The 13,267-nt window shown below is 40.3% G+C and overlaps 1 protein-coding gene across 13 annotated transcripts in view; it reads right to left on the bottom strand.

The window, feature by feature from the left end:
* The window catches only part of CCDC106 (coiled-coil domain containing 106), a 289,790-nt gene that overhangs the window by 103,509 nt on the left and 173,014 nt on the right, over window positions 1-13,267 (bottom strand). For 5 of the 13 annotated variants that reach the window (XM_069200554.1, XM_069200547.1, XM_069200548.1 and 2 more), the window contains one exon: window positions 1,032-1,139. The exons of 5 other annotated variants lie outside the window; for them this stretch is intronic. In XM_069200554.1, the coding sequence (XP_069056655.1) occupies window positions 1,032-1,139 (108 nt within the window). Of the gene's footprint in view, window positions 1-1,031; window positions 1,140-8,707; window positions 8,755-13,267 lie in introns of all 13 variants that reach the window. 3 more of the 13 variants (XM_069200552.1, XM_069200550.1, XM_069200551.1) reach the window with 1 other exon arrangement.

The following is a 13,267-nucleotide window of genomic DNA, read 5'->3' as shown; positions in this document are numbered from 1 at the left end:
TTACAAGTTCCATAGGATATAATGGAACTTGGAATACTGCGGTCGGGATATCCGTCACATTTGTGACGGAGTATCCCATCTGCCAAGGTCGGAATCAGGCCCTCTGTGAGCCATCACTGGTTAGGCACACAGTATACTACACCATGCATTACTGAGGATTGTGGCACAATGTTCTGTCTACTGTCAGAAGCTACTATGGACTTCAACACAAACCAAATTTGTTTGTGGCTGTCCACTCTATGCATGCATCCAAATATTGGAAAGCAGTCCTTCTAAATCTCTTATTGTATTCTACCCATCACCACACCTACAGGAGCGGGTACAAACACTGAACAAATTATATTACTGGTTGTTTAGCTTTGGCTGACACATGTTCCACAGGAGTTGAGCACTGAGCACCATTGATACCAATGGACTAAGCTATGACATTACTAATGATGCATGTGAAATAGGAAGCAAAAAAATGTTTTCCTTCCCAGTGCAGTCAACTGCCGAGTACAAGGTTCTTGATCTGTTCTATAGGATGGTTCCACAAATACAGGTATGCAGCATTTTCCCTCTTGATGCAATCCACATCAGCTGCTGACTATAGTTAATTGATTTCTACACTTATGGTAATCAGATCCCTTAAAATGTAATAAAGACAACTGGATAAGGAGTGCTTTCATACTTGCAATAGTTTGGCAAAGGATTAATGCCAAACCTTCGAGACCAGAGCAAAATGTTAGTTATGTCGCTCATGACCAAAAACTGTTATTTCATATAATGGGCCGAGTATCTAACGGTCTACTTCTAACTTGACAAGTCCCTGGATATACAAAACAATTCCAAAGGCAACAGACGTTATTTCTGTCAAAGACACACAATTACAGTGGGAGGGGATGCCTGCTTCATTATTGCCCATACCCTGAAGATTTTCTGGATTCCAGTAGGATGCATTTCCCAGTATCACACGCATCACATAATCACTTAGAAATACAGAAGAAGCATGTGCAGTGGTGGAGGGCGTGGAGGGATATGGAGCTCCTTACCCTCAAAATGGTTCCATGACGGGCTGAGACTGTAAAACATTGGAGGTTCTATGTGAGCTCTGTCTTCGAAGGGGATGGAGATTTCATATGTCTTATCATCCTTCTTCACTAGAGGGAGAATAAAAAAGAATGCTGGCACTCACACCTGATTGAAAGCAGATCAACACGAGTGTGGCTAAAAAGTGCTAGTCAAGTGTCTACCTAAGTACAGGGTCCCAGACATGTCAGTGTCACAGGAACGAAGAGATAGCTACCATTGTAGATACAAAGAAATAATGGCTAGTGATACTAGATAGTTAATCCACAGGTTAGTAATGTATCAATTTCCTTTGCATGTATTCATTCCACTATGCTTTTAAACATGGCTACACTCTCTCTTTTTTAGGCCTGGTGCAACTAAAACGTTGTCACTTATTAAAAAAAAACTACATAGGGTCGTACGATCAGCCCCCTAGGCAATTGCTTGAATAAAGTGCCATTCACTTTTGGCACAGAGAACTATTTCTTTCCCACCCTCACGCTATTGGCTATCAGTTGTATCAGTTACGCTAAAAAGTGTCCGCATTACAGTACAAAGAGTGCAATATCAATGGATATTGCTTCAACGCATGAAATTGCATGGAAAAATAGAGGTGAAATTACATTTAGGATAGTGAGACTTAGGGATGCCTGCCCAAGGTGTATGAAAATTATATTTGCTATATTAACCGGTGGTTAGCTAAAAGCATCTAGGAAACAGTCTTGAAATATTTCACTAATTTTGGAACCTTTACAAACAAGACATACAAAAATCAACAAAGTTCATTACCAACAAGATAGTTTATCAAGGAATTAATTTGATCAGCGATCTTTTACAGTGCACTGCCCTTGCTGAAGTGTTTGTAGCACTATATATTGCATTTTAACTAATCCTGTGATTTTTGTTTGTACTTCACTGAACAGTGCTGAAATCTTGTAATTTTGTTTTGTACTTCACTGGTGTTCTGAGTAATGCTGCAGTAGAATGGATAGGAACAATAAATACCAAAGTGTGGGCTTGCTTGGCTGATAGCAACAGTCAGACCTCCTTTGGGTGGTGGGGTGCAGAGCACAGGGAACAGAGTTGGCTTCTGGGCCACATCCTTGGTAATTGGAGTCATTTGCCACTTGTGTCTTGGGGTCCATTTTACTATAGTTCCACTCTGCAAACTGAGCCAAGTACACCTTTTCTGTACTTGACTCTCAGGATGAGCAGTCAGGGGGTTCTCAGATAGGTAATGTGGGGGACGAAACTCAGAACTCGGCACCAGATCCAATGCTGGTCAGGACTCTAATGTTGGTGTTTTCGTCAGTGGTAAGGGTTAGGGCAGTGGCCTCACTTATCAATCGCTAGACTGAGATGATTAGTACAGAAAGCCTGTTCGGTGAGTGCTCGTCTTCCACGGTTGCAGCTTCTGGGGCACGGGGCAGGCCTTCTGTTTCGGAAACGATGACTGCTCTTTGAAGCTTACTGAAACATTTGAAAATGGAAGCACTAGTCCTTCCCATGCTGCAGAGGTGTCAGGCAAAGAAACAAACAGGCTACCCCTGTGTCTCTAGGAACATGGGAGGAGCAGGGTCAATTGCGGAAACACAAAACTTAAGACTTAAATGCCTGAAGTAAATTGTCCGTAAATTGTTCTAATACATCACACAGTAATGATAATTCAATAGGGTGTTGAAAAGCTCATAAAGCATATGTATATTTCATGCAGAATGATGATGCTAAAGGGTTCTACAAACGTGAATAAGTGATGGTGCAGTGCTCAAATGATTATCATGTGAAAGCTGCTAAAATAAAAACAAGCATTTGCAATATGCAATGGGTCTCGCGTTTGCTCGAGTTAGAGATATTAGCGTTGTAAATTACTGCCTGGAATTATTTGCCACGTAAATTGAAAATGAAAAGTAAAGAACAGTTGACATAAGCGAGCCAGTTCAAAGCGCTACAGCCGCCATGAGCATGAGCCCAAAGGAGAGACACAAAATGAAAAATATGTTCAAACGTATTTCAAAAGTGCAATTATCCATGTAACAGGGTCGATGGCCAAGGATGGCCAAGACGGTAACAAAACTGTCCCAAGGAGGGACAAACGTAAATCATTTACCAATGAGAAAAAAGCCTACCTAAAAAAGGCATCTGATATAGGCACAACTGAGCGCAAAGGAACCTTGTGAGAATACATTATTTGGTCTTTGCAGATCTCTACGGTTAAATGAAGTTACATTTCATTGGGAAATGTTCCCATTCTTAAGTGGATTGATCTGTTCCTATCCTTTTGCAATGGCATTTCTATGAACAGATTTATGGCTTAGTATAAGAGGGGAGCGTTCCCTGCCTCCGCTGGCATATTTATGGATGTGTTATGGTTACAGGCGCAGGGAGCCAAGGATAAGGTCTTCTGGAACATGCCAAAGCTGATGCGTGCTGTGTGAGCTTGGAAACATTCCTAGACATGTATGTTGTATGTACAACAATGGGTCTTAGCTCGACTTCTTGTCTGCTCTGGTTGATTTTAGGTCACCATTCTGAGCCCCTCCATACCAAAAAACCCTTTAACTATATATTTTTTGCGAATTTAATAATCAAGCATGGAAGCGCTTTCTTTCGTCGGCATGGTTACGGTGTGCGGCAGCTCTGTATTCTAAAAAACACTTTACGTTAATGTATACGTCCACATGAACACTTGTGAGCGTTCAATTAATCGCTTAAATATGGGGTAAAAAACAATACAAGCAATTTTTGAAAATAAAACCCCAATTATTCAATCAAAAATAGAAGACTATTGCAACTAAATGCTGCATAGGTCCTCTAAGCTATCATTCTTGGCTGTGAACTAACCGAGAATGTTTTTTTATCAAAGAAAGCATTGGGTTCTACGTGTCAATCAGCATTATCTCAATTGTAAAAGTATTTACTTAGCCATTTGTGCTGTCCTAATAACATTATTGATGTTGTTTTTAAAAGCTCTATGTTAAAAAAAAAACGGCAAGTTTGTATCAGCATTTTTTATGTTTAGAAGTGCAAATATTTTGCTAGAAATATATTTTCCTGTGCCTGTAAGGCACTAGCAGTTTTCTTTAAACGCGTCAAAGTAGCGTTAACTTTTTGCTTCCGTAAATGTAAATATTTTTCAAAGTCACAAGACTGTTTTTTAAACTCTTCTCCCCATTATTTTACGTAAGGTAGCCTATTTGACGCTGACGGACAGAATGTAAGAGTTTAAATCTGCACCACCGTTGCAAGTGAAACAAGGGGAGGAGCGGGCGGGGATGGGGCTAGGGATAGGGAAAAATGACCCAAAAATTATAAATAATAATAAAAAAAAAAAAACGGGCACGATCGCGCTGTGTAAAACCTTGCATTCACCAATGAGTGCTAGGATAAACAATAGAATTAAACTGGTAGTCATGAAAAGCACTCGATTATTGCCCGGCGAGATCGCGCTGCGTACAGAATAAAAAGAAAAAGTAGTCCAGAAACCATAAGGAAAACATGGAGCCTCGTATGTTTTCAGTAGTTTACCGATTCGCTCAAGGAGGGCTAAACATCAGAAAAGGCATGACGTATGCATGCCTTTCACTAATGAAATCAAGTGAATTTTAAAAGGGAAGCCCAAGAACCAATGAAAGTGACGGGTGTGACATGGGTGTGGTTAAAAGCCCACAGAGAGATTACAACAGGGGCCAGAGCGCTTGCGCGCTCAACCCTAAAAGAGGCATATTACAAAAATAATCCAGTGGTGGATACATCTCTGGGCGTCAAAATATGTAGGAGCTAGGCCTATCTCGACTGACTCCTTATTGTTTATGCTGAATGCTAAATTATTTTAATATACTCTATCACACATGATCTTTAGATATTTGTGTAACAATTTATGTGGTTCTGCATTTTAAAGTAATTCATAAAATAACCCCAAAAGAACCTTTCTTCCTAGATCAATGCAGGGGTGCTGGACTGCACACTGTTTTTCTGGTTTTACTTCTTTTATGTTTGCCAAATGAACCACATTCTGGGAGACTGAATGACACATCAGGGTCCGCAAGATACTGGTCAGCACCAGCTCGCTCCTGATAGCTGCCAGATTTTTTTGATTGCTCCACATGTGAGGAACACATATGGGCTTCTTCTTTTGGACAGTCTTGCCTTCTGCAGGGTCAGTTATTCTCCTTCCAGTTTTGAAGAGGCTTCTAGGCTCCATGCTTGCTTTCAAGCTGGGCCAATAAAAAGTCAGGATCTCAGTTTCACATTCAGTCGGGTCCCTTAGGGCAATGGTGCGCGCTTGACCACAGAGGAACTGTCCAGTACCAAAATCTACCAATGTAGTTTTTAGTTTGGTTATTTTTAATTTATTTTAATTTTCCCACTATAATCTTTCACAACCTTCTGAAATAATGGCAGATTATCACATGTGCTACATGCCACTGCCTCCTAATCCACTGCATGAGGCCACAGCAATTGCCAAACCTGTGATTAGCTTAATGACCAACTACAGCCAAATTAGAGAAGCATTGTTGCACGAACGTGTACAGCAAAATGGAGTAGGACTGTAAGATTATGCTCACTATTAAACTGAATGCTTGGCCCTGCTCGCTTACAGCAGACACCGCACTTCGTATACACGTAAATACAGGGGAATTAATAAAATAACATTTAAAAAACTCAAATTTTTCACATTCAATGTACCTATCAGTTGGGGCTTAAGTGTAAACATATCTAGTCCATTTAAGTGATAAATGGTTGTCTTATTAGGCTGCAGCCAGACTAACTGACCCACCCCACCCTGAAGCACCAGACCAGCGTATATTATACAAATTTGAAAGCCCCTGAAGGATTATCAAAACACTGCTATTTCTTGAAAATCAACACAGCTGGTCCCATCAAGAAACTGGTATGTATGCTTTCCTATAAAGATTAAGGGAGGGACTTTGAAACTAATCATTGTGAAGGTTAACTCCATTCAACTTGAATCTATCATCCCATGTGACTGGACAAACAACCACTGCATCACCTTCCACATCACAGAAGCTATGAGGACACAAAAGGCACAAAAGGCTCATCTAAAGAATCCCAAACACTGGAAAAGGAGTAATCGAAACATAAACCTGAACGAACTGACATCCCTCAACAATAACATCGTGCCCCGTCCTGTGGACATGTTAGATGTCCATGCCCTTACAGATCATTACAACAATTCCATGATGAACATTCTAGACTTGATTGCGCCCTTACATTCTAAAAAGAAAGTCCACCAAAAACTCCAAATCATGGTACAATGGTAGCTTAAACGCAGAAAGACATAACCTGAGATTATGTGAATGATCATGGAGAGTCTCACTGTCCCTTGAATACCTTAAGCACCTAAAATCGCCAAGGAACACCTAGAACAAACACATTAAAAGTTGGGAAGCAATTTCTTTAGAAACCAACTAGATTAAGCGAGAAATCAACCTAAAAAGCTGTATGAACTTGTCAAACTACAATAGAATAACCAACCTACTCCCTTCTCCTATTGAGTCTAGTCCTCTGCCAAACTGCAACAAATTTGCCTCCTTCCTGGAAAAGACGGAAATGATGGTAAATGATTTGTGGACAGCAATGAAGCACCTTCTGGACCTACCAAATATCACCCTCCCCCCCTCCCTATCTGCTGAGCCCCACATGGCTCCCAAAAACAACATTTCGTGGAACATATTCAAAACGTTTGACGAAAGCGTCAATCTCAACATTCTTATAGCACTGAAACCCTTAAACCACTTCAGCAACCCTCGGCCATCAAATTTCTTCAGTGAGATCAAATAGTCTATAATCCCTCTATGGACCAAGATGGCAAATGCTTTTTTACTTCAAGGCACTTTTTATGACTGCCTTAAAGTTAGGCAGGTAACCCTTATTTTGAAAAAAACCATAGCAAATTGCTCAGACCTAAACCACTACCTGTCCAATCTCCACCATTCCGACTCTGACAAAGCTTCTTGAAAAATGTGTCCATCTCCAACTATGCAACCATGTAGAACAATTCCGACTTCTAGCCTAATTCCAATCCATATTCAGTCAAGACCACAGCACTGAATTGGCTCTGTTGCACAGAGTGAATGCTAAAAATACTTGATCTTGCCTTCTAATCCTCCTCAAACTATCATCAGCTTTAGATATGGTTAAACATTACAGCCTCCTAGACTTACTGGAACATAGGATGGGACTATCGGGGTCTGTCCTAAAGTGGTTTGCCTCGTTTCTCCACAACAGAACTCAAGGAATCAAGGTTAACCAGTCCCTGTCCAGATCCACACCGATCACATTTGGGGTACCACAGGGGCCCATGCTCTCACCCACTTTCTTCAACCAATTCCTAGAACCTCTAACTAAAATTCTGTAATTATCCAACATACACTATCACATGTATGCCGATGACACTCCATTGTACTTGAAAATCTCCTACTCTGAAGATATTCGGTCCCTCAACATAACTCTCCAAAAAAACAATGGCTGACCTGCAACCACCTCAAACTAAATGCTCTCAAAACAGAATTCCTCTTAATTGTCCCACCCAAACACTTACCGAAGAATAGATGAAGCAACTAACAGCTCTTTCTGCTCACCACTCATTATAGATTCCACAAGATTATTGCGAATAATACTTGCCAAGAACTTTAACATGTAGGAGCACATCACTATTGACACCAAAGGAGCATACTACCAAATGAACATCTTAGAAAAAAAAAACTTCCTCCCCCTCGACGACTTCAAGGCGGCTGTTCAAGCCGTAGTTATTTCCAGATTGGGCTATTGGAGTGCAACTCCCTGTGGCCTACCTAGATCTAAGTTGGTGTGTTGGTTCCATTAAGGGCCTCTCTTAACTCTGCTGCAATGCAATTCTGATCTGAATCTTAAACTGGCTCCCATATGAGGCAAGGATACAGTTAAAAATTGACTGCATCACCCATAAAGCCCTACAATTCAACACCCAGAGGTACTTGGCACAAAAACTGGAGTTATCTGGTGGTTGCAGATCCTCTAGAAGCATCAACATCAAAGAGAGGGACAGGGAGTTTTAAAGGTCCAGTGTACAACCTCCCCAAGTAACGATAAACAAAAAATGAATACACTGTTCCTGGCATAAAGGATGGGAAACCCACTGGTTTAGGAGCAAGAGCCCTCACACATCCTTTCCGATGTAATTCTTCATCATCGGGGTGCTCCTCGTAAGACCAGCGCTGCAATGTCTGACGGGCTCCACGTGAGGGGGCTCTTTGCCGGAGATCTTTTATAATAACTGCTGTGGTAGAATGTGGGGAGCTAAAACCTACGGGTAGGTGGTAGCTCAAGACAGGAGAGGATTCAAATTGGTTCTATACCCCATCAAAAGATCACTGATTTAATGGTCAACAAGGGGATAAGACCAAGATTAAAAACAACTTGAAAGGGAAGGTGAGATAATGCTCAAACACTTTCTAGAATAATAGGGACAAGAAACTTTCTCAAAGCCACCTAAATATTGGTCAACATGTTTCGCGTCTATCGGTCTAACAGATCCTATGACGCTTCTTCAGGACCATCAAAAGAAACTTCTCCTGTATCACAAGGAATAAAGTACCTAATATTGTTTATCAAAATCAAAGTGAAATAGGTCAAACTAAACGTCGCAGTCACTTACAATGAAGCGTAATGGCCAACCGGTCAACTAAACACATGTAGGTCGCCCTGGAAAAAGTGAAAACATAAAATGAAACCAGCATGAATAATGGTGGTACAAACGTGACTGGTGATTGATTAGTGCGCACACTTGGTGAAAAACCACAATGCACAGTGTAAAAACTGAAAGAGAGCTTACCATCCCCAATTGTAGGAAAGGCTCCTTAGGAGGTAAACACAAGAGATTGTCGCTACTAATTAGGAGAAGACAAGAAAAATCACTAATGTATACACCCCTGTCAGTCTAGCCAATGTTAACAAAAATTCAATAGGCTCCCTTAATCAGATCAGAATAGATAATACAGAGACGCTGTAGTATACGTCACAATAAATGAAACACACTTAAAAACATTTCAAGACGTGCTCAAGATCTCTCAAAAAGTTATATCTATGAGAGACTCATGAATGCATTAGTTGGAAGAGCTAATAGTTTTAGCCCACAAAAGACACAGTAAAAACGACACATTGGAGGGCAAAGTCCCCATTGTAACACCAGGGACGAAGTGTCATCACAAGTCAAAAGCGCTTAACAAGACCCAGAGGCACGGTCCGAGCATCGGTAAAACAATTATAATTGAGGTGCCTAATATTACCCAAGGGGCTAACTCGAGTGGCAAACCCAGCGTACACTCATTCTGACAAAATACGAAGAGGGAGGGCAAGGTACTCACGTCTTCCTGCGACAGTCCCTGCCTCTGTCACCTACCCCAGCGTGTCCTCCTGAATGAATACACGCTGCAGGCAGGCGCGACATTTTAAAGCCGGGGAACACGGAAGTAATCGCGTTTCTCCGGCGTAGGAGTCAACAAAATAGACGAAGGAATACCAAATCCCAGTCCCGAGACGTCACCAAAACAAAAAACGGACTAAAAATATACGGCTAGTGAATGCCATAATGTAGAAAGTCCGAAATTGCATGGAGCAAGCATACTAGGTGAAAAAAATAATGAAAAACTGGATTGACAGTCAACAAAATCATTACTGTAATGCAGAGAAAATTAATGGTAATTGATTAAACTTCAGGGTCCGAAATAAGGACATGGTAATAAGGTATTACCATGCACGATAGAATGGATATACAAATCTACAGCAAAAAAAAAAAATGGAGGGAAATTGCACAATGGAGTGGTCTCATAACGGATAAAACTTAAATCAATAAAGTGTAAAAATTAGGATAAATAATGTTTCACCATAGGGATGCATGGATAGGCACTGGATCAAAAAAAGATAAACAAATGTCAATGGCCATACAACAAATTTCCACTGAAATGGGGTCAATAAAAATAGAAGGTCTGATGGGCCTACTGAGACAAAGTTATCCATGGGATATCATCGTTTAGGCCTGTGACATGCGACCGGAGTCTGTACACCCAGCGTTCTTCAAGTATAAACAACAAGCGTGAGTTGTCTCCCTGAAAAATCGGGGCGTCCAGGACCACCCATCTCAGATCGTCAGGATCATGGGGAGCTTCAAGGAAATGGGCGCAAAGTTTTGTAGTAATGCGCCTGCACCTAATATTACTACGGTGCTCGTTTATTCTTAACTTCACGGGTCTAGTGGTCATGCCCACATAACGTAAACCACAACGGCACGTTATCATATAGACACAGTTTCTAGTATTGCAGTTGGTATGTTTAGTGAGGTGCCAGTTGCCAAAAGGTTCTAGGTCAAGGGTCTTAATAGAGTTAGTCAAAGGGCCAACCTTACATTGCCCACGAGGGTAGTGGCCCGTCACTGAAGGGAGATTCCAAAGTGTTGATTGTGAATTGTCCCTAAGAGTACTATGGGGACGAGTATGCACCACTAGATCCTTAATGTTTTGGGTCCTCTAGAAGCACCAACACCGTATTGCTGAAACCACAGAAATGTGATAAAAAGAAAACTTACAACAGAGCCTTCTTGGGTATTTCACTGAGAATCTGGAATTCCTTGCCCCCTGAAATTAGACTCAACCCCTCATCTGCTTCATTTAAAAAATAAGTTAAAGTGCTGTTAATGACCAAATCGCTGCAGTAGATCCCACAAACTATACTCTTCCGGTCCAGATGTGACACAGTGCCTACACCCATGAATGTCATTCGCCTGTTTTGATCGGGTCTGTTGATTTGTCGGTTTGGTCCTTGTTGAGGTCTCTTATCTCAATTTAGGAGCTACTACATCCTGTACTCGTCTCGATTGAGTTGTTGTTTGCTCTACGTGTTTCTTCCTGATCATTTGTAAAGTGCACTGATATCCTCAAGGGACATGTTCATGCTATTTAAAACGTTATAAATACAATAAATATATAAATACAACCTAACTACCATTCTTTCCAATATATACCCAAACTGTGGCAAAAAAACAGTTATATGTAGATGTATTCCCAGACCAAAGTATTGTAGTTAATTTATGTACAATGCAGGAAAAGATAGCTTCATGAGAATTCTTGTGTAGTTATCTGTAGATAAGAAAATATTGGGCTCTATAACATTTTAAGCAGTGCAAACTTAAGATATTTAATGTTTCATTTTCAGCCAGATCTGTTAATTAAATAAAATAGCCACTCTCCAGATTATTCAACAGATTCAGGAATGCAAAATTCTAAGTAGGAGTGTAATCATGATAGCAATTTCTGAAACAGAGTATGAGATTGTATTTCTGAAATAGTAGCTGATAGCTGCTGAATAAAACCCTGTGAGCTATTTAGGGCCCAAAACTCTAGCTCAGCAAGATAACATTTCCAAATAATTTCAGTCCATTCCATGATGGAACTAGTTAACAAAATAAACTGGTATTTATTACATAGCCAACTGATTATGCCTCAATAAAAGTAGCTGAAAACATTATGATCACAAATATTCTCAGAGGGTAAGATGGATTGATCAAAAGCAGAACACAAAAGCAGCACACTAATAATTTAAATTTGATGGACATCTCCACAATAAAAAGTTAACAATTAGCCTCTCAAATCTAAATGTAGCTTTGCTCATTTTAACAGGAGCCATCATACATTTATATAATCCTCAGTTTGGGTCTGAAACATATATTTACTAATTTCAGATTGTATAATAGTTTAATGGCATTAGAAACTGTAGCAATATGTCACGGAATAAACACTGGTGTATAAAATCTGTTTCTCGGACAGATAAATCCAACATGAACAATGTCTTGAACAGGACACACATGATATTCAGAAGAAAGATGTTTAAATGTGGATCTGGATCCAATCCAAACATCCTCTGCTCTGTAATTGGTAATCCATCTATTTTTAAGTTTACATAAAATCAAAGTGTTCCTAGAACTATATTTGCCTGTAAATAAAACAGCCTGGCTCTCTGCTCTACGGATTGACATACAAGAGTGAGTCTATTGTGCATCTGTATAATATGACGCTGTTTCAGCTTCTATAAAGATGCTGGCCTCAATTATGAGTTTGGTGGAAAAAAACACAAAACTTGCAGATACGACAAAAATGGGGTTTGTTAAATGACAGGAGTTCAATAACACTGATTATGTGTTTTTACCGTTTCCTCAGAATCATTATTTAGCGCATGTGTGAACACCAAATGTGTTTTTTAGCATATGTGGTACATACTGCACCCGATAAATAGCCCATGCACAAATCATCAGGAAGTGCTGGAGTGAGGAAGTAAATCTGTAGAAAACCGAAAGAGCCAGATCAACACACAAAAGGACCCTAGCATAGTCAACCAATGCTAAGATATACTGGTTTCCCTTAGATGATTTAGGGAGTGGTGTGAAGAGATATCAATCCCCACCCTTTCAAATGTTGTTCCTATAATGGATAGTGGTTGTAATAGAACTAGGGGTGGATGGTACAGGTTTTTTTTTCTGACAAATCTTGCACTCTTGGCAATAACTTTGAATCTGTGACAAGATATCGGATGAATAGAAGTGTCGTAGGATTTCCTTCTTGGTTGTTCTGCCCTGGAATGACCGTCAACAGATGGGCAAAAGTGTAAAACCTCATCTTATCTTTAGAGTCTTGGGGAAACAGCAGCTTTGGTTAATGCATCCAATATGGTACAAAAAAACTTTTTGTATCTGAAAATAGGGGTATAGTGGAGTTTTGTTATTGTTATTTTGTCTCGCTGTTGCCAAGCATTTTGTAAGATGGAGTTTTTTATTTGCATTACCATAAAGCTGCGATCAGTGGCTCAAAGTTCAGGTGACAACAGTGCATCCTGAGTGGGGAGAGTTCTTCTCTGGGGTTGCTTTTCTGAAGATCCCTTGGGTATTCTTCCTAGTGTTTTAAGAAACAAGTCAAGGAACTGGAGGTTATTAGTCCCCAATATGACATCCTCACGTAGATTTCTAAGGATTCCCACTTCTACTTCTTTAGACAGTCTATCATTGGTGGTGATCTTTAGATGAGCCACCGGATATGTTTTCACAACCACATAGACACATCTAATGCCTTTGCATGTCCCGAGGGCTTTCTGAGAAGGTTATGTAGATCCCCTGCACCACTGATTGTCTACACCCAGGGTCAAGTAGGGCACTAATACATTTTTGACTGAC

The sequence above is a fragment of the Pleurodeles waltl genome, chromosome 7 (assembly GCF_031143425.1).
Source record: "Pleurodeles waltl isolate 20211129_DDA chromosome 7, aPleWal1.hap1.20221129, whole genome shotgun sequence".
Lineage (NCBI taxonomy): Eukaryota > Metazoa > Chordata > Amphibia > Caudata > Salamandridae > Pleurodeles > Pleurodeles waltl.
The sequence above is the reverse complement of the archived record's forward strand: the minus strand, read 5'-3'. Positions and strand labels throughout refer to the sequence as shown.